The 22,713-nt window shown below is 40.4% G+C and overlaps 1 protein-coding gene across 2 annotated transcripts in view; it reads left to right on the top strand.

The window, feature by feature from the left end:
- The window catches only part of PREX2 (phosphatidylinositol-3,4,5-trisphosphate dependent Rac exchange factor 2), a 304,496-nt gene that overhangs the window by 72,359 nt on the left and 209,424 nt on the right, over window positions 1–22,713 (top strand). For both annotated transcript variants that reach the window (XM_070382299.1, XM_070382298.1), the window contains exons 2-6: window positions 348–419; window positions 3,602–3,724; window positions 6,285–6,389; window positions 11,572–11,673; window positions 14,854–15,015. In XM_070382299.1, the coding sequence (XP_070238400.1) occupies window positions 348–419; window positions 3,602–3,724; window positions 6,285–6,389; window positions 11,572–11,673; window positions 14,854–15,015 (564 nt within the window). The remainder of the gene's footprint in view (window positions 1–347; window positions 420–3,601; window positions 3,725–6,284; window positions 6,390–11,571; window positions 11,674–14,853; window positions 15,016–22,713) is intronic.

The raw sequence follows: 22,713 nt of genomic DNA, 5'->3' as shown, positions 1-22,713 counted from the left end.
TTAGAAGTCCCCTTTTGGCTAAATTTTGGTCCTTTGTGCTTCACAAGACTTAGGTGTTTAGGCAACATTTGACTCTAAGTATCTTACTGCAGAACTTTGAGATCTTGGTAAATACATTTAATTCATATCCACATGATCACTTTTGGCCCTGTCCCAAACTGTAAAGGAAATATCCCCAGGTAGGAGAAACAAACAATGCACAAGGTTTCTGTCTTTTATTGATATAACAAAACTATTGCACTTGATAGTTACTGGATTCTTATAAAAAAATAATTGATTCGGATCAACACTCGGTTACTTGATTAACCCCATGTTGTCTTCATAATATCTTTTCCTGTTTCCTGCAGGCGTTCTTGCACCGGATGAACCAGTGCGCAGCATCGAAGCTTGACAAAAATGTAACAGAAGAAACCGTGAAGGTGAGGAGGTGCAGCTGGCCCTTGACCCCAGCACACGGTCCCCTCAGTTAAAATGTCACCTGTGGGGTATTACCTCAGGGCTTGTCCACTTCTCTCCAGTTCCAGTATAAGTTGTTTTTTTAAGTCTTTATTGAATTTGTTACAATATCGTTTCTGGTTTATGTTTTGTTTTTTTGGCCACTAAGCATGTGAGATCTTAGCTCCCTGACCAGGAATCGAACCCTCACCACCTGCATTGAAAGGCAAAGAGTTAACCACTGGAATACCAGGGAGTTCAGTTCAGTCACTCAGCCATGTCTGACTCTTTGCCACTCCATGGACTGCAGCACGCCAGGCTTCCCTGTCCATCACCAACTCCTGGAGCTTGCTCAAACTCATGTCCATCGAGTCGGTGAAGCCATCCAACCATCTCATCCTCTGTCTTCCCCTTCTCCTCCTGCCTTCAATCTTTTCCCGCATCAGGTCTTTTCTAATGAGTCAGTTCTTTGCATCAGGTGGCCAAAGTATTGCAGTTTCAGTTTCAGCATCAGTCCTTCCAATGAATATTCAGGACTGATTTCTTTTAGGATGGACTGGTTGGATCTCCTTGCAGTCCAAGGGACTTTCAAGAGTCTTCTCCAACAACCACAGTTCAAAAGCATCAGTTCTTTGGTGCTCAACTTTCTTTATGGTCCAACTCTCACATCCATACATGACTACTGGAAAAACCATAGCTTTGACCAGATGGACCTTTGCTGGCAAAGTATTGTCTCAATGAAACTATGAGCCATGCTGTGTAGGGCCGTCCCACATGGACAGGTTATGGTGGAGAGTTCTGACAAAATGTGGTCCACTGAAGAAGGGAATGCAAACCACTTCAGTATTCTTGCCTTGAGAACCCCATGAACAGTATGAAAAGGCAAAAAGATAAGACACTGAAAGATGAACTCCCCAGGTTGTTAGGTGCCCAATATGCTACATATTGGGAACAGTGAAGAAATAACTCCAGAAAGAATGAAGAGATGGAGCCAAAGCAAAAACAACATTCAGTTGTATAAGTGACTGGTGATGGAAATAAAATACGATGCTGTAAAGAGCAGTATTGCTTAGGAACCTGGAACATTAGGTCCATGAAACAAGGTAAATTAGAAATGGTCAAACAGGAGATGGCAAGAGTGAACATCGATATTTTAGGAATCAGTGAACTAAAATGGACTGGAATGGGTGAATTTAACTCAAATGACCATTATATCTACTACCGTGGGCAAGAATCCCTTAGAAGAAATGGAGTAGCCCTCATAGTCAACAAAAGAGTCCAAAATGCAGTACTTGGATATAGTCTCAAAAATGACAGAATGGTCTCTGTTCATTTCCAAGGCAAACCATTCGGTATCACAGTAATCCAAGTCTATGCCTCGACTAGTAATGCTGAAGAAGCTGAAGTTGAACAGTTCTATGAAGACCTACAAGACCTTCTAGCACTAACACCCAGAAAAGATGTCTTCTTCATTATAGGGGACTGGAATACAAAAGTAGGAAGTCAAGATACCTAGAGTACAAGGCAAATTTGGCCTTGGAGTACAAAATAAAGCAGGGCAAAGGCTAATAGGGTTTTGCCAAGAGAACTTACTGTTCATAGCAAACACCTTCTTCCAACAACATAAGAGAAGACTCTACACATGGACATTACCAGATGGTCAACACTGAAATCAGATTATATTCTTTGCAGCCAAAGATTGAGAAGCTCTATACAATCAGCAAAAACAAGACTGGAAGTTGACTGTCGCTCAGATCATGAACACCTTATTGCCAAATTCAGACTTAAATTGAAGAAAATAGGGATAACCACTAGACCTTTCAGGTATGACCTAAATCAAATCCCTAACGATTATACAGTGGAAGTGACAAACAGATTCAAGGGATTAGATCTGAAGACAGACTGCCTGAAGAACTATGGACGGAGGTTCATGACAGTGTACAGGAGGCAGTGATCAAGGCCATCCCCAAGAAAAAGAAATGCAAAAAGGCAAAATGGTTGTCTGCAGAGGCCTTACAAATAGCTGAGGAAAGGAGAGAAGCTAAAGGCAAAGGAGAAAAGGAAAGATATATCCATTTGATTTCAGAGTTCCAAAGAATAGCAAGGAGAGGAATGCCAGGGAAGTATCAGTATAATGCCACAGAATAAGTTCTGTGCCAGGCACCTGTGTGGATGACAGCGAGAAAACAAGAAAATAGGATTTGGGAAAAGAAATGGAGGGTTATGAGGATGGTGTAGAAGATGGGACTTTTTTTTTTTTGCCAAGACCTTGGAAGTGTTTGAAAGGAAGGAGAAAAATAGCCTCAAGTCCAAAACCTTTCCAGTCTCTGAGGGGGAGGGAGCTGACCCGTGTGTGAGAGGATTACTGGAGGGGCCTGGAAGGCAGGATGTGGGCCATTGTGACTTCCAGGCTCGGACTCCTGAGGAATAAATGATTTGGATGGTCCATTGGTGCAGAAAATGTCCGCACAATACCTTCAGCTCACAAATGTATGAGCATTTCCTTTTAAACCATAGGGAAGGAAAATTGTGAAGAGTTTTGGGGAAAAAGGCTGGGGGAAGATAGTAAATGAGAATCATGCTATAGTTGTTACTACTCATTTAAACTGTACATGTTTTCATTGATATTTATTTTGGATCCTAACTTGCCCTGTTATTTTACTGAAAGTAAAAAGTCCCCATGAATTTTATAGGCATTTCTATTTCCCATTGAATTGAGTAATCACTTTTCTGTTCTCCTTACCATGGAGTATTTTATTAATAGTTTGGGTGCTTTTGGTTGCAAGCAAAAGATTGCTGTTACTCACAGGAACATGACAATGCTTTGGCTCTCATAGCAGTAACTTGTGCGGGCAGAGAAGCCCTTCCTGTAAAGCCAGCAAGTCTGGTTTTCTACCTGCCGCCCACTGTCGTTTGTGGGATGGGACTGTCATGCTTGGATTCAGTCACTTGGGATTGTCCTGAGAACCTGGATCAGGTTTTCAGTGGTTCCCAGAATTGTGTGGGAGGGGAGCAGACGTCCAGACGGAATGGGTGCTCTGCCAGCCGGGTGGGTGGGAAAGGGCAGCTCTCCACCAGTGTTCTCAATGTGGAGAGAAAATACTATATTCCCATAGAATTTTTTTTCCAACTTGCCTCACTACTGTGTTTACACATTTATTTACAGATGCTGTTCTCAAACATTGAGGACATCCTCGCAGTACATAAAGAATTCTTAAAGGCCGTGGAAGACTGCTTACATCCAGAACCTAACGCTCAGCAAGAAGTGGGAACCTGCTTTCTTCAGTTTGTAGGATCAGTTTCTGTTTATTTTAAAAGCTTTTCCCCCTAGCATTTAAGGTTTCCCTTTTGGCAAAGTAGTATGTGGGAATTCAGCGTTAGAGGTAAAATCTGACACCAAAAAAAAAAGTTTGGGGTCTTTTAAGGCCAGGGAAATCTTCCACTTAGAGCCAGAAAAGGGGAGGGGGCCTCGCATCATCCATTTTATTCAGTGCAGAATAAACAGGCTTTTCTTTTTTCCCAACGAGTTAGTTTTTCGCATCCGCTGTAGCTTTGAATTCTAATGAATATTCAGGCTGTCCATAATGAATGGATTTTTATGTTACTCTCAAACATGGAGCATTTCTCTTTTGAGGCAGAAAATCCTCACTCTTATAATGGTGTGATGAGCCTTGTGTTAGTCAAAATGTTCTCTTGTTCATTGACTTCTGACAAACCTGGAGATGAACAGACCTGGTCCCTCAAGGTACACACACGCTTGCATCTGAATTTTTCTCAGAGGCTTGTACGGAGCAGTGCAGAAGAAGAACAAGCCAGTCAGGACTCAGTTGTTTCAAATTGTATGTCATGCTTGTATGATCGTTTCCACTTCTTTACACATGATAGCTGAAATTATTTATGCAGTCGATTTGCAAGGTAAGAAGCCACCTGTATAGTGAAAATTGTTTTCAGAACTAAAGGGCATTCATACTGACGAAAGAAAAGTAATGCTTCTATTTCTATCATTCTCCTGTTGCTAATTTTCAGAATACCCGTTGGAATCCATTTATTTATCAAAATGCTATACGATTAGTGTTCTGTTTAAAAATTTTGTCATTGAAATCCATTTTCATTTTTTTTTTTTTTCTAGTTAGTCTTTTATAAAGTAATGATGGGTAGTTTCTAGATCTATATATGTAGTGAGCAGACTCTGTACATGTTATTTTAAGTATCAGAAAATATTCCGTAAAAATAATTCTATGGAAGAGAGAGACTCCTTGAGTATAGGGAGATGACACTTTCCTTGGGTACAACTCTAAGTCACGTGTGTTTGTGTCCACTTAATCCAGACTGTTCCCCTTCATGAAGGAATGCAGATCTCCTGCCAGCTGGAGTGGTTGCTGGGTTACTGAGTCCTGGGTTGCACATGGGAATCTTGCTCCCTGACATCCATTTCCTCAGTAACACACTATGAATCTGTCAGCCACGAATTTAGCCGAACTATTTCTGAAGTTTGTTTTCTTCTGGTTCATACCATCTCTTGAAATAAAGTCATTCAATCAATTTTCTGCTGGCTGTATAAAATAGCACTCAGTGTTTCTAAATGCATGTCTTAGAAATTTCAGAGGACACACTTCTCTTCTACTCTTTGATCACTACCTTTTCTGTGTCTTCCTCTTTTATTTGGATCACTTTGATAGATATTAATCATTGTCACTTGTAGAAAGAGAGCTTAGAGATCAGGGTGGTGTGACATTTCTCCTTTTAGGAACGTATCCTTTCTGTAGCACCTGTGAAGATTGTTCATCTTGCTTTTACTTGATCACTTTTAGTGATAACTCTAATTGTTGGAAAAATCGTTATATTAATCCAAAATCTGCCTGTCACTGCCCATCATGGCCTTTGCAGTTTGCACCCAGTGGTCCTAGTTTTGTGTTTCGGAGCTACAAAGATTTATAAATCCTTTTTAATAAGTATGACAGCTATTTGAAAGTAGCTGCACTTCCTTACTGGAGAAGGCAGCGGCACCCCACTCCAGTACTCTTGCCTGGAAAATCCCATGGACGGAGGAGCCTGGTGGGCTGCAGTCCATGGGGTCGCTAAGAGTCGGACACGACTGAGCGACTTCACTTTTCACTTTCATGCATTGGAGAAGGCAATGGCAACCCACTCCAGTGTTCTTGCCTGGAGAATCCCAGGGACGGGGGAGCCTGGTGGGCTGCTGTCTATGGGGTCTCACAGAGTCGGACATGACTGAAGTGACTTAGCAGCAGCAGAAGCAGCAGCACTTCCTTACTTTTATATGCAAACAAGTATCTCTCTCTGAGATGACCTTTCAGATGTAACATCTTCAAGGTCTGTCATTATCTTAGTTGCTTGTTACTGAATATCATCTACTTTGTCAGTGCCCCTTTTAAACTGTCCAGATTGGTGCATGTGACCTGCAGGGCACTATGTCCTATTCCTCTATGATCTGACACATGCTTTTCCTTCCACCAAAATACATTCTTCCCTCGCCCTGCTGGGGAATTGTAGATTCATCTCCCTGCTCTTGCCTGGATATGATATCTTTACTAAAGCTGTAACTGAGCCCTCCCAGTAAAGCTAAATGCTCTCTTGTCTGTAATCTGCTAGCACTTGGTTCATTTACTTTTTTGTGTGTACATCATATTGGATTGTAATGAATATAAGTCTGTCCCCTTCCTAGATCCATCCCCTTCATGGACCAGAAAAAAATAAACATATTCCTATATACACACAGTATTGCTCTTGAAATGTAGTAAACACTTAATAAAGTTTGTTCATAAACATCACCCTTCATGTTTCAAAATGGCTAATAACATGACTCTAATGTATTCTTGAATTTACAGAAAGACAAGTTTCGCATCTATGATGAATATTGTAGTAATCATGAGAAGGCACAGAAATTGCTCTTTGAACTTAACAAAATAAGAACAATCCGGACATTTCTTTTGGTAAGTATATATTTATGTGTCACCATATGCTGTTATTTGTTGATAGGTCCACTGAGAGCCAAGGAATAGCATCAGGGTAGTATTAGAACTGCTTGTGTGACATCTGTTTTTAACATATCCCTGCTATGAAGCTAGAGAGTCCTTTGAGAAATGTAAGAAGTGAGACTGTAAATCAACTGTACTTCAGTAAATGCATATAGTAATAAATTGAGTTGGCTGAAAAGTTTATTAAGTGTTTTCTGTTATATGGAAAAACCTGAATGAACTTTTTCGCCAATCTGATATATACTCTTAAAATCACACACACACACACACACACACATGAAATGAATGAATGAAATGAAAAGAAGTGAGAGCTGGGAGAAGCTTGTTCATGGAGAAACACTGCCATACCCTCTCCTGGTTGACGAGTTACGAGACCACAGGTTCTTAGTGAGAGAAGACGTTTATGCCAGAGTTCACCATTGCTTTTATATCCCTCCAGTCTCTAGAGTTTCATTTACTGCTGCTTAGAGAGCTCTAAGTAGGGCAGTGACAGGAAGGAAACACTTCGTGGGGATGGTAGAAAAGAATTTTCAAGACCGACCTTTCTCCTACATATATTCTTTATTCATTGTTCATAAAAAGAGAAAAATCTGTGTTTAATTTCTTTAGGATAGTACAAATAAATACATATTTTGACAGTTACTTAAACATCATAATTGCCAGTGAAAACCTCACTGTAAATAGAATTCAGTGATATTTAGCAAGCTGTGGAGTGGAGAGGCCAATCTTCACCATCCGGTTTTAGAGCCTGGATCAGCTCATTTAAACTGAAAAATAAAATACCTGTTTACAACTCACTTCCACTCCCACTGTTAGTTCCAGGCGATCACTGATTTGCTCTCCATCCCTCTAGGTTTGCCTTTTCTGGAGATTTCATATAAATGGAGTATAATACAATACTATCTTTTAATGCCTGGCTTCTTTTGCTGACTAAAATGATTTTGAGGTTCATCCTTTTATAACATGTATCCATACTCCATTCATTGTTATTGCTGAATAATATTCCATTGTGTTTTGTTTATCCATTTGCCAGTTTATGAATAATGGGTCAAAAATTGACTGTGGTAATGGTGGGCCTTGAAGATCCTTGAAGTCATTTCGGAGAGAAAGATTTCTTAGTAAAGTCAGGATATGCCCAGTTTGGGCAGTTCTAAAGAATACTATTATGAATATTCATGTACAAGTCTGTGTGTGGATATACATTTTCATTTTCTTGGGTAAATACTTAGAGTAGAATTGCTGAAACAGTGTTTATGATCAGGTCTTTTCCTTTTTTAATAATTTCTCTAGGGAATACAGTATACATCTTAACTTAGGAAGTCCTATTTCCTGAGGCTGGTTATTATTTTTTTGTTTGTTGTGTTTTTAGTAACTTGACTGGATTGAATTTGAGAATCTGTACCTTTTGTATACGCAGCCGCTGCCCCCGTCTTTACTCAGTTTTTGTTTTATAACTTAGTTTTTCCTTTAGGCGTGACTCCTCTGACTTTTTAACTTAGTGGTCAGTTGGGAATTTGTCAGAGGTAAACTGAACCTCACGATGCATCTGATTTCTGGATCTGTGTGGGAGTGTGGGGGGACACATTCACAGAGCAGGCAGTTTCCAACTCAGACCTGGGTTTTTCTTCTTAAGGGGCCATCATCTCATTTCTTCTCTGCATGTACACAGTCTGACGTTTGCCCCAAGCAGGACCGAAGTCTCGGGCTAGCGTAATTGTGAGCGTGCCCGTTTTTCTTAGGCAGTGTGCTACATTGCCAACACTCCTGGGTGTGGGATTTTTGCCCTCTGCAGGCCCCTCTGATAGCTGGTTTGCAGGGCCAGTGCTACTGTGACCAGGCCACCATGCAGGATGAGCTGAGGATGACCCTGGTTGGTGGGGGGGAGAAGAAGGGGAAGAAAGGGAAGGGCCCAGGCAAGAATGCTACTAAGTCCTCTGTTCTTACCTGAAGTTCAGCAGTTTTTCGTGAATAAACACTTCTCAATTTGTTGACTTTAGTTGATTTCCAGAGTCCTGAAATTGTTGTCCCCCTTGCCCCCACAATTTAGTTTAGTATAACCGCTGTTTTGGGCTTCCCTGGTTGCTCAATGGTAAAAGAATCCTCCTGCAATGCAGGAGACACAGGAGATGGTTTGATCCCTGGGTCAGGAAGATCCTCTGGAGGAGGGCATGGCAACCCACTCCAGTATTCTTACCTGGAGAATCCCATGGACAGAGGGGCCTGGAGGGCTACAGTCCATAGGGTTACAAAGAGTTAGACATGGCTGAAGCGACTTAGCATGCACACACGCATCAGTTGTTTGGGGGAAGAGAATTTACTGATCTCTTCTCTCTGGCATGGCCAGAGGAAGTTCCTGCACCTTTGGACTAATGGAGCTCCCTGTGAAGTCTCAGAACTCTGCTGTACCCCTCAGGGCACTCTGTTCTCAGCAGAGCTGGGTCTCCGCTACATATCCCAAGTCCCAGATGCTGCTGGTAGGAAGATCCTGGCTTTGATAGTTCTTGCCTTGGCACTAAGTGGACACTAATTATCTGGATGACTTTAGGAAATTCATTACATCTCTGGTGTCCTTTTTCTTACTCATTAAATAGGGATAATAGCAATCACCGTTTGGAAAACATTAAGGGTTTACAGATATGGGATGATGATGTTATAATTTTGGGTACTTGCATATGCCATCACCTGAGTAAGTTTTTAGGATTGGTGGATTCTCTGGGAGCTTATTTAGGAAATATATTTTCTGTCTACATAAGTAGAGAGGTGACTCTCACAAGCCAGTCTAATAAGGACCTACTGTACAGCTCAGGTAACTCCACTCAGTTCTCTGTAATGACCTATATGGGAAAACAATCTGAAAAAGAGTGGATCTGTGTATATGTATGATGGATTCACTTTGCTGTGCAGCAGGAACTAACACAACATTGTAAATCAGCTATACTCCAATAAAAATTTTAAAAAGAAATAAAATGACAACCAACCTCAGCTGTTAAGAAGGGAGTTTGTAGTCTATGTAGGACTAATGGATAAGAAAATAAAAGCAGGTTGCTGCTACTTAATCACTCAGTTGTGTCTGACTCTCTGTGGCCCCATGGACTGTAGTCCACCAGGCTCCCCTGTCCATGGAATTCTCCAGAAAAGAATACTGGAGCAGGTTGCCATTTCCTACTCCAGGGTGTCTTCCTGACCCAGAGATCAAACACACGTCTCTTGTGTCTCCTTCATTGGCAAGTGAATTCTTTACCACTGAGCCATCTGGGAAGCCCCAGTAGCAAGTTAGACAGTCATGAGTTGCTTAGGGTGCTTTAGCCCAGGGCTAGGTACAGGGGGTGGCTGCATGTATAAGGAGTGTTCACTCTATGGGAACACCGAAACATCACTGGAAGTAGAATGGTATGTAGATATGTTATTAATACATAGGATTCCTCTGGGGATAGTACTATAACAGGTGGAAAGAGTTATTTTGATGACCTGATTGCAAGAGGGGTTGAAACCCCTTAGAACAGGTTTGAATGGGACACTTATTTGCTGCTCTGTCTGAGGTTGCTGGTGAAGTGAAAGTCACGGAGCTGGTTTTGCCCAGTTGGCTGCATGGATTGGAGCTGAACTCAGTTGCTCAAGGCAGTGGGGGCGGGGGGCATTGTTCTGCTTCCATCACTGTTCCTTTTATCTCCTCACTGTTCCTTTTATCTCCTTTCCTGCTCAGCACTCAGTCTCTCCTCTTGCTGAATGTAAGACTGTATTTTAAAAGATAGTGCTATACAGGTTATTAAGTTATCAGTATGATGATTGAGGAGCCCTTTTCTTCCTCTGTTGAATATTTATTATCTGCTTTGTCTGTGCCAGTCACCGTGATAGGTGCTGCAGAAACAGGTTTTGACGTCAGTTTCAAAACTATTTTTTAGGGAATGCCCTGGCAGTCCAGCGGTTAGGAATTGGCATTTTCACTGCCAGGGCCCAGGTTTAATCCCTGGTCAGGGAACTAAGATCTCATGAGTCTTGCGGCACAGCCAAAAAAAGTTTGTAAAAATTTTTTAAATTAAAACCATTGTTTTTTTTAATTTTTTTATATTGTCACTGCAGCTTAAACACAGAATAAAGATGACGTGCTTAAGAGGATCAAGTCTTTATCAGCATTGATTCTCTTGACTGTCACTTTTAGTAAACGGAAGCTGCTCCCATTTCATTTCAGTGTGATTGTTGGCTTTGAGTTTTCTTCTTTCATCTTGCCTCTGTGGAGATCATATCTGACCTCCTTCTCTGAGACTGGCTGGCCAGTGTCATTGGTGAGGTATTACAGCTCAAAGTGGCTTAGAGATCACTGGATTAAAACTGGCCTGTTTAAAAGAGAGGAAAATTAAAACCTTGAAATTGGTCCAAGTTACACCACTTGCCAATGGCAGGGCATGGGGAGAACCCAGTCATCTTCAGGCCTGACCTTCTGCATCACTACACAACCTCTTCCTAAGCATGATGTGTATATGCACGTGTGCATATGTTTATTCGTCCGTCAGCACATCCATCCATCAGTACATCCATCCATCCATCCATCTACTCACCCATCTTTCCATTAATTCATCCCTCCATCTCTGTTTATTTCTTTTTCTCAGCACATCCGTCCATCCACTCAACATCTCTCCATTAATTCATTCCTCCATCTTTTACTTTCTGTCTTCTTCCTCAGACTTCATATTCAGTTGGATATATGTGAATTCATTTTCAAGATAAAGACTCAAAACACAGGTCTCTAAACTGAAATGCAAAATTATTTCCTTTCTCTCCTGTAAATTTTATTTGTAACTAAATGTGCTTTTCTCGGGCTTCCCCAGTGGCTCAGTGGTAAAGAATCTGACTGCAATGCAGGAGATGTGAGTTCAGTGCCTGGGTCAGGAAGATCCTCTGGAGGAGGGTATGACAACCCACTCCAGCATTCTTGCCTAGAGAATCCCACGGACAGAAGAGCCTGGTGTACTACAGTCCATGGGGTCACAAAGAGTCAGACATGACTGAGCATGTACACCACATGCATTTCTGAGAGACAGAAGTTATATAGAGACATGCTTTCACAGGTTTTCAACAGAAAAGTTTATGAGAGAATCAGGCTTAAAAATATAATTCGTTGTCTGTATTTCCACCCCAGAACTGCATGCTGCTCGGAGGACGGAAGAACACAGATGTCCCTCTGGAAGGATACTTGGTAACGCCAATACAAAGAATATGCAAATACCCTCTACTTTTGAAGGTACATTATGTGTTTTCTTCATTGTTGCATTTCTCTTGTACCTGTATATTTTTGCTGATGATCTTTTTAAAAATAAAAATTTTCTTTTAAATAGTCTGACATTCTAAAGAAAAAACAAATACAGTTATTGGGAAAAAATAGCTATTTTGTCACTAATTTATATAGAGAGTAGGGAACAAATGTCTGGGAATAGAGACTTTTTGTGCTCTTCATAAAAAAAAAAATACTTGTTTGAGTTACCTTTAGTGTAAACACATTAGTTCCAAGATAAATCCCATTAAGTACATTATGACCAGTTTATATAGCACTTTATTTTGTCTGCAGTAAACCTGCTGTTGGTGTATTTTTTTTCCTTTCCTCAACCATTGTTGACTTCTTGATGCTAATAAAGTTAAGGCTAAGTTACATAATTTCAGAGCCTGGTTTTTCGGTCATTATTACAGGTAATGGAGTGGGTCACATGGGATAATAAATGCTAGAACTTGGAAAGACAGTTATAAGAAAACTCTGCCTCTGGAAGACAGGAAATGCCTATGATCATAGATCCATGGCCTCATTACAAATGATCAAAAGTTTTATTATGGAAAACACATTGTAATGTACTAAATATTGTTCATAATATAAGGATATTGAATAGATTAGAATAGCAGTTCTGGAAAGGAATTTTTTTGGAAATGTGGCATCTGAATAGTCAGTTGGGGGTAGTGGTTGAACATCTGAGTTCTGAGTTCAAGTCCTATGCCTTCTGCTTACTAGCTGCATGAGTGAGATTGTAATCTAACCTTTTAAAGGCGTGGGTTTCATGTATGAAACAGAAATAATGATGATGATATGAAATTATAATAAATACCTAAAAGAATGTGTAAGTGCATGTATATCTATGTATACATATATGTATATATGTATGTCTATGTATACATAGATATACGTACATATGTATTCATATACATAAAGGAGTACCTAATAATTGATTAAGCTATTTTATACAAATCATTTATTACTCATGTGCATTTGATTCTGATTTATTTTAATATATTAACTACTTCTTAGTATCTAAATTAAAAAACAAACTCAGAAATGCTATGGATATACTAACTGGCATTCTTAATTGATTTACTTTTTGAGAAATAGATGTTATGAATTTGAACTAAAAATACATTTTTTCATTATAGATTTTGTCAGTTGCATACATTAGATTTCAATGAAAATTTTCTTTGAAAAGGATTTCTTATTAAAAGAAAACAAGTGTAAATCACTTGGTTAGCTCGCATAGAGAGAAGCTAGCACAGGGATGTCCAGGTCTGTGGAACTGTGGCACCGTCTCCAGGGAGCAGACAGGGTTGATGCAGATGTGACTTCCATCTTTCTGGTAGTCCCTTCTTACCTCTGATTTGGTGACAAATTTGCATGCATTCTCACCACTCCTCTTATTCCTACTCCTGGTTTTGGAATCCCGAGGATTTGTTTTAAGAATCAGAAGGGATGGTGGTATTAAAAGAAAGATATCAAGTCATGTGGTTGTTCTAAATCAACTCATTTCTGACCAAGGATGACCTCAGGTGGCCTCAGAGATAGGAACATGGACATATCCTTGCTTTAGGAAGAAAGGTCAATTCAGAGTATCTACAAGTCATGGAGAAATGACATCTTTTTGCTTTTTGAAAAATTATCTTCACAGATAAACAGGAAAAAACTACTTGTGCAGTATATATATTGGTATTGATATTTTTCAACTTTGTACCATCAACTGAAAAACTGAGCTGGTATTCTGTTTAATTTGGGATGGTTTTTATTTATTCATTAGAAAACATTAGGGGATTAGGCAGTGTTTTAAAGAAAAGATACCTTGGTCTTATTTGTAGAACTTGAAATTACTGGGTTGGCCAACCAGCACAGGGTTCATAGCCAGTAACTGACAGATTATTACTGGTCATTTCTTTTGCTGTCTCACAGTATCTAAATTCATGTGTCAACTCCAGAGATCTCACTTGGCACAGGCCCATGGGAGCCCCCAATTATAGCCTGTAGACTGCCTTCACCACTTCACATAATTTACAAGTAACTCTAAGACTTGAGGGTTTCTGGAGAAGCCTGCATCTCTCTTTTATGGATTTGTGATCCAGCATAACTTTTTAAACCTGACCTTGGCAGTGATGTAATGTGGATCCTTTTGGTGCTGGTTCTGTCAAACAGAGTGTGAATATTTTGAATGCAGGGTCAAAGTTGATGGCAGAATTTTCAACAATAAAGAACATCAAGAGAGCATAACAACTGCATATTTTCCCACTGTGTTAAGAATTTAGAAAATTCTCTTCAAGATTTGCCTCCGGATTTCTCTAATTGTGTTAGTTACATGATGATGGCAACTGTCGTAAGGAAACAAATGACTAATTAAAAAGCAATGTGGTCACAGCTGTCTAGACAGTGGGTGAAGATGTTTAATTTTGTGCTTCTAAATAAGACCTTTTATAAGATTAAAGATTACTCTAGTTCTAATATCCTGAATGAAAAAAAAAAAAAAAAAAGGAAAAAGCTATTGAAGGGTGTATAGAATTCATTGTAGAGAATAAACTGAGAGAGAAACAACCAAGTTGTTGGCAAAAACAGCATAAATTGCTCCTTTAATGATGGAGTATTGCAGAATTTATAAATTACTTGTTTTACTAGAATATAAGACATTTTAAAAATTTGATTTATTTATGACACTTTTTTATAGTTTCTCAAAAAGTGTTAGAAAGTAAGGGACTTAAATTATTTTTTAAATTATAGGATATTTTCGTTTGATGGTTTACCATTCTTTTAAACACTAGGAAATGAAATCAACATATAAAGAAGTCCTCATTTTGGAGCTCAAGTCAAACATAAAAATTATACAAACTTATAAATCATATTAAAAAATTACATGCTGTAGGTGAGATATTTGATAGTTTGAAAGGAGACATCTAATTTAGTTTTTAAAAACAACATCATTTTAAGGGAAAATTTAAAGTGACTGTGGTGTGTGCAGGTGGTGACACTCATTCAGTGTTTTTTTTGGGGTCTTGATCTTGGTGGAGTTTGTGATGTCACTTCTGAAAGTGGCTCTCACGATCCTTGCAGTTTTCGTTTCCTGGTCAGTCTGAACCTGCTGTCCCAGAAAGCTGAAGATCAAAGGGTGATTTGTGTTTTGTGTATAAACAGGAGTTGCTTAAGCGGACTCCAAGGAAACACAGTGACTATGCAGCACTCATGGAAGCTCTCCAAGCCATGAAAGCCGTCTGTTCCAACATCAACGAGGCCAAGAGACAGATGGAAAAGCTGGAAGTTTTAGAGGAGTGGCAGTCTCATATTGAAGGCTGGGAGGTACAGTCATCGGACTCAACAATTGATCTTAAAATAGTTTTGTTATGTCTTATGCTGTGCGTAGTATTACTGGCATTGGATGGAACCGAACCATAAATGGTCCTTTTTCTAGACAACGGTAGAGGGCTCTAACTATTTCCAAAAAGTGCTGTCATTATTCTTTTTAAATATCTTTAAAGGGGAGAGCCGATCACAATGGTGTATATCATAAACTTTGATAGCTCAGTGTTTGTGCAGTGTGATAATCTTTTCTCCAGTCTTAACTTCGGTTAGTTGTCCATAACCATAACCTGAGTCCTGGAGAGAGAAAGATTCCAAACCTGTGCTCTGATATTATTATTTTCAGACTCTAAACTAGGTATTTCATGGTGAATGTTATTCTAAGTCTATTTCATCTCTCTAAATTTGAATTTCTTCATTTCGAAGATGAAGGAGCTGGCTGTGACATGATTTTTAAGGTGCACTCAGATGAAAAATTTTATGGTTTCATGATTCACTAAAGAAAGATTTTTTGAAATGACAAAAAATCCAATGAAGAGTGATATTCAGAATCTGTAATATGTTTGCAACTGTAGTAATTTTGATTGTCAGTTCATGCAGTTGGAGCTCTGTATTACTTTGTGTGCTTAGTCGCTCAGTTGTGTCTGACTCTTTGTGACCTCATGGACTATAGCCCGCCAGGCTCCTCTGTTCATGGGATTTTCTGTGCAAGAATACTGGAGTGGATAACCATTCCTTTTTCTAGGGGATCTTTACTACCCAGGGATCAAACGTGGGTCTCCTGCATTGCAGATGGATTCTTTACCATCTGAACCACCAAGGAGAGCCCATATATTACTTTAGCACTGTAATAAACTGTAATAAACTGGGCTTTCCTGGTGGTTCAGTGGTAAGAATCTGCCTGCCAGTGTAAGAGACATAGGAGACGCAGGTTTGATCCCTGGTTTGGGAAGATCCCCTGGAGAAGGGAGTGACTACCCACTCCAGTATTCTTGCCTGGTGCATTCCATGGACAGAGGAGCCTGCTGGGCTACAGTCCCTGGGGTTGCAAAAGAGTTGCACACAACTTAGCAACTCAACAGCAACAACAAAAGAATAAACTAAATTTTTTTCTTTAAATTGACTTAATTTAGATGATCAAGAGCTTTCAACTAGGATAATTTCTTATTGTTATAAAGTAAGCAGTTGAGATAATATTTTTAAAGTGTAAGAAGATTTAAAATGTTCGCACACCAGTATTATCACACAAATCCAAGGGGGTTATTTTTATCTTTAGGGCTTTATAATTAACTAATTTGTTTTTTATCTTCAATTTGTTGGTTTCCATTTAGACCTAACCTATATCCTTTCAGATTTGCAAAGAAACCTCAAACACTGACCCCAGGGAATGCTCCTATTTGTCTATTCTCACCATGAATCTTTTAAAATGCTAACTGGGATCTGAATTCTCTTCTTCCTTGTCTATATTCTTTCATTTCAAGTATTCAGGGTCACTCTTATTTCAGCATGAATGCTACTTATTTCAATCAGTTTAAATGGTTGTGTATTTTACAGTTGATTCATGATAATTCTTTTCTTGAAAACAGTTGTCCTGCTGGGTTGAGAAAAATGGAGGAAAGTTTGCTTTGCCATTCTGTTGTCACTCACACATTGGAAGAAACACCAAACTTGCTTTAAACTGCAGGATTTGTCAGTGACTTCTGCCAGGACTTTGACCAAAATAAAACCTTCATAAGACTCTCTTCGGTTCTCTCGGGAAATGGAATCTGTCATAATTTTGTTTCTTCTTCCTGTGTATCCTAAAAATTGGAGCTCCTTCAGAAATGAGAGATTCCTTTAAAAGTGTTGCTGTTTCTTGCACTGTTCAGGGTCAGTTAACTACTCAGAGGAATAAGGCTGTGTGGTCCATACTGTGTCCTTCGTAGCCTCAACAGTGGCTGTCCCAGCCTCACCCGCTTCAGTGGGCTTATAGAACTTGGAGTGGGAGAGACAAATGGAACCGGAGGACAGAGGAAACTGGTGGCAGCAGATCTGATGTGACCACAGTTCCAGGTACAGGGCAGAGAAGATGAGTGTCAGTTCCAAAGAGTGGCAAGATGAAGTCTCCTTGAGTCAGATTTGAAAATGATTGCCTAAGACACAGCCATCCAGTGATTTAAGAGTTTTAGGACTTTAGAGGGAATGCTGTCTGGAGCAGGGCCCAGCCAGTTGGTTGGAAACTTGTAACAAGTACCTGATTGCACACCTCAGTTCACCACATTGAGAGCGTGGGGGAAGCTTTACAGTATTCAGGCACTGTCCCTTCAGAGAAGTTAAAGAGAAACTGTGATCTGGTGAGACTCCAGAGGCACAGAAAACAAAGGGACACAGTCATGGAGGATGAATTCAGGCCCTGGTAAGGTAGTCGGAATGCTTAGGGCTTTCTTTGAGTTGCTAACAGGGATTTTTGCTCAGCTTACAGACAGCTTTATGTGTGTTCAGAGTGACTCTTATGGGGTTAAGACAAGACCAAGAATGGATGACTGATGGCATGACAGTTACAAAACAGTTCCTTCAAGAATTTTGGACATTAGGAGCCTTGAGCTAATGTTGAGTAACAGCTAATGTTGGACTATGAAGAAGGCTGAGCACTGAAGAATTGATGCTTTTGAACTGCGGTGCAGGAGAAGACTCTTGAGAGTCCCTTGGACTGCAAGGACATCAAAGCAGTCAATCCTAAAGGAAATCGACACTGACTATTCATTGGAAGGACTGATGCTGAAGGTGAAGCGCCAATACTTTGGCCACCTGATGCGAAGAGCCAACTCACTGGAAAGAGCCTGATGCTGGGAGAGATTGAGGGCAGGAGGAGAAGGGGACGACAGAGAATGATATGGTTGGAAGGCATCATTGACTTAATGGCTAGGAGTTTGTGCAAACTCTGGGAGAGTGAAGGACAGGGAAGCCTGGCATGCTGCAGTCCATGGGGTCGCAAAGAGTTGGGTACAACTGAATGACTGAACAGCAACAGCAGCAGCTATCTGAGTCTTTCCAGGAGCTCCTGCAGACCATGCAGACTATCTTAGAGATGACACTGTTGCTCCAGTAACCAAAATTATCTTCAATGGAATCTTAATCTGGTATAACATAGTATGCATTATTTCTACTTTTGGTTGATTATTGTTATATTTCAAGTAGATCCCTTAAATATTCAGGGTCTTATTTCCCCATTCATCATATGAAGGGCATTAAAATCTCAGGTGTAACTTGTCTCTCTAGTGTTTTGTATCATTAAATTGTCATTACATTCTTTTATGTTGAATTTAAGTAAACAAACAATGGAGATGTATTGTTCTCAAGTCATATGACATAATAAAAAACCTGGCTTTCGAGCAGATTTGGTTTCCAGTCTGGACTCTAACCTTTAGTTTGTGGATAAAGCACCAGATCTCTTCAACATGCAGTTTGGGTTATTACAGGGGTCAATGAAATAAGTGAAAAGAACTTTGAACACTGTAAAATGCAGATGAGAGGTAATATTTTAAAGCTTTGGTTTAGTCGTTAGATTTTACCCTTAAGAAATCCCCTTCATTTGTCTAATCTATGCACCTGCCTACTGAAAGGGTTATCTTACTTAAGTTATATGGCCCCAGGCAACAGAAATGAAAGGAAACTTAATTTAAAAGATATTGAATAGTTCATGAGATAAATAGAAGAGCTTCCCTCTCAGGCTCGAAAGGCTGTCTAGTCAGCTGAAGCTCTTTGACAGTCTCATTAGTGCCCTAGCTAGAATGGGTTGTTTGTTGTTCAGTCGCTCAGTTGTGTCTCTCTGCGACCCCATGGACTGCAGGACACCAGACTTCTCTGTCCTTCATCATCTGCCAGAGTTTGCTCAAACTCATGTCCACTGAAGCAGTGATGCCATTCAGCCACCCCATCATGTGTTGCCCCCTTTTCTTGCCCTCAGTCTTTCCCAGTATCAGGGATAAGTTCTAATAATTTTTCCATTCTTAATGTTGCTTCATTCAAGATATAAGATCAAAATCCAAGATTCAAATAATCTTACTTGGGTAAATTTGCTCAAGGGAGGGCAAGGGCCCTTAATTGTCCATCAGCCAACTTCCTTTTGGGGAGAAACTGATATTCCATTTTAGGCAATCTTTGTCTCTTTTAACAGTTTACTGAAGTACTATAACCCCCATTACACAGATTTTTAAACATAAGGACTATATAGCTTAAATGTTAGTCACTGAGTCGTGTCTGACTCTTTGGACCCCATGGGCTGTAGCCCACCAGGCTCCTTTGTCCATGGGATTCTCCAGGCAAGAATACTGGAGTGGGTTGCCATGCCCTTCTCCAGGGGGATATTCCCTATCCAGGGATCAAACCCACATGTCTTATGTCTCCTGTATTGCTGGCAGGTTCTTTACCACTAGCGCCATGCAGGAAGCCCAAAATAACATTGGTGGTTTAGTTGCTGTCGTGTCCGACTCTTGCGACCCCGTAGACGGTGGCCTGCCAGCCTCCTCTGTCCATGGGATTCTCCAGGCAAGAATACTGGAGTGGGTTGCTAGTTCCTTCTCCAGGGGATCTTCCCAACCCAGGGATCGAACTGGGGTCTCCTGCATTACAGGTAGATTCTTTACTGAGTGAGTTATGAGGAAATCCCCAAAATAATGTTATGCAGATTTAAATGAATATTCAGTGATGATGAACCGTAGCACAGGTGTAACTGTGACCATGGAACATACGGTAAACTCCTCTTCTGTCCTGGGCTCTGGGAAGCAGTTGGGACTACTGCTCACCTAGAGGTCTCATAGAGCAGGCCCTGTACTCATCTTCATCCCCGTGTCACCAGAGTTGCTGTTCTATGCACTTGAGTGCCTGAGCTCAGGCTTCCAAAGCGGTGTGACTTCAAGTGTTAACAAAACACCACAATGCATCAGAATCTACTGAATGGTCCGGGACTTACCAGATGTACTCTCTCTGGGGATAGTGCCAGGGAACCTAGAAGCGTTCATAGTCCCATCAGGTGTGTCTTCTTAACTCTGAAATTTGAGCAGCATTGTCCTGGGTGCTTTGCTCTTTTCTGACGGTCTGCCTCGCTTGTTTTATTGCTTCCACACTTTTTGTTTTCTAGCTCATTTGTTTGACACCCTCATTTTGATGGACTGTAGGGCTGATGAGTGTTTCCTGGCAAGCTGATGCTTTTAACCATATCCTATTTCATTTCTGTAGCTTGGCTTCTTTATCCCTAACCCTAGCATCTCTCTTGCCATTTCCAGATAATGAAAAAGAAATTGCACATCATTTTCAAAATATCATAAACCTCATTCATTTCAAAGATAAAGCTGTGAGTTTTTGTTTTTTTCTGCTACAGAGAAAGGTAGATTATATTATTTAAGTTAGAGGAAAATATGACACAACATTAGTCAAAAACAGACATTTATTAAGTGTCTGCTTGCAGATCAGATGAATTTGAAGTGAGAGGAATATTGTGATTACACAAGAGTATATCTACACTTGGCCAAATGTTTTTCAGTATTTATAATACTCTATGTATCTGTGTTTCAAGAATTTTTAATGATTTTTATCCAACATTGTCATGGAGATAATATACAGATTAAATCATAGTAAGTCAAAGGCACAGTGGCCTTTTTTTCCCATCTAAAAGATGAATCTGATATAAAGAGAAGACATTCTTTTAGAATGAGGTTTTTAGACAAATCTGTATGTTTTGACATGGATTCTTTTAAGTGCATAAAGGTTTTCCTAGGAATTATTTAAATTATTCATGAAAATATTTCATGTGATGATAGGAGGTTACCATGGTAGAAGATAGGAAAGGTGATACTGTACTAATTCCTAAATTCTGCTGTTAAATGTTAAAGACATATCACCTCAGTAATAAAACTGTCTCAATAGGATTTAGTAAAACTTGCATTATGTGTATGTTGTGAGATAAACTTTGTCTCTTTTGGTATATGTATATATTGTAAGATACTCTATGAAGCATAACAGGAATTCTAGAAACTGTGGGTGGTTGGGTTTGATGTTCTTACCCCCATACAACTTCATTCATTGATAATTAAGCAGATGCTGGAGAAGGAAATGGCACCCCACTCCAGTACTCTTGCCTGGAAAATCCCATGGACGGAGGAGCCTGGAAAGCCGCAGTCCATGGGGTTGCTGTGAGTCGGACACAACTGAGCAACTTCACTTTGACTTTTCACTTTCATGGATTGGAGAAGGAAATGGCAACCCACTCCAGTGTTCTTGCCTGGAGAATCCCAGGGATGGGGGAGCCTGGTAGGCTGCTGTCTATGGGGTTGCACAGAGTTGGACACAACTGAAGTGACTTAGCAGTAGCAGCAGTAAGCAGATGCTTTGAGTCACTTATGGAAAGAAGTGTTGACTTCGAAGAGGTCAGTTCATCTTATTCTGATTTTTGATTGGGAGCTGATGGGAATTTATGGTGATGCCTTCAATATAATGCATATTAGTGAGAGGTTTGAGAGCTTGGCATGATGTCAGTCTGGATTAACTGAATCAAAAAGTCAAAATATTCAAGTATAGGGTAGAGGAGAAAGACCTAGGGGAACTTTGAATCAGATGTAACATGGGGTTACCATGCTGCTGCTGCTGCTGCTAAGTCGCTTCAGTCATGTCCGACTCTGTGCAACCCCAGAGACAGCAGCCCACCAGGCCCCCCCATCCCTGGGATTCTCTAGGCAAGAACACTGGAGTGGGTTGCCATTTCCTTCTCCAATGCATGAAAGTGAAAAGTGAAAGTGAAGTCACTCAGTCGTGTCCAGCTCTAGCGACCCCATGGACTGTAGCCTACCAGGCTCCTCCGTCCATGGGATTTTCCAGGCAAGAGTACTGGAGTGGGGTGCCATTGCCTTGTGCTGATAAAATCTTGTGCTTAGTTGCTCAGTCATGTCCAACTCTGCAACCCCATGGACTGTAGCCTGCTAGGCTCCTTTGTCCATGGGGATTCTCCAGGCAAAAATACTAGAGTGGGTTGCCATGCCCTCCTCCAGGGGAATCTTCCCAACCCAGGGATTGAACTCAGCTCTCCTGCATTGCGGGATTCTTTACTGTCTAAGCCACCAGGGAATGTGTTGTAGGGGACTGGAGAAATAATAATATCACTTCTATATTCTTCATTTGCCAGCTCAATCCAAATGGTTGATTCATTTTTGGAGGTGTTCATGTTATGGGAAACCCTGACAAGCTGGAGAAGGTCCAGAGGAGAAATAGGATCTTCTAGGTTTCTGAAGTCAATTCATATCATCAAAAGGCAATGGTGTAACAGAACTTGGAAGGCAGAAGGAACATCTTAGCTATGTTCAGATTTTGGTGGACCTTTCATGATGAAGGGGGCTTCCCAGATGCTGCCAGTGGTAAAGAATCCACCTGCCAATGCAAGAGACACAAGATTTATGGGTTCAGTCTCTGGATCAGGAAGATCCCCTGGAGTAGGAAGTGACAACCTATTCCAGTATTCTTGCCTGGAGAATCCCATGGAAGGAGGAGCCTGGCGGGCTAGAGTCCACGGGGTCGCAAAGAGTCAGACACGACTGAACGACTAACTCTTTCACTTTCAACACATTTCAGCCCAGTGCTTACAAACTCCCCTGAAATTCAGCTCACTGAGATCCTTTCTGATTATGTTTGGCTTTCCAAAGAAGTTACATTTACAAAGAGAGATTGTGT

Source organism: Bos mutus, chromosome 14 (assembly GCF_027580195.1).
Source record: "Bos mutus isolate GX-2022 chromosome 14, NWIPB_WYAK_1.1, whole genome shotgun sequence".
In the NCBI taxonomy this organism is placed as follows: domain Eukaryota; kingdom Metazoa; phylum Chordata; class Mammalia; order Artiodactyla; family Bovidae; genus Bos; species Bos mutus.
The sequence above is the reverse complement of the archived record's forward strand: the minus strand, read 5'-3'. Positions and strand labels throughout refer to the sequence as shown.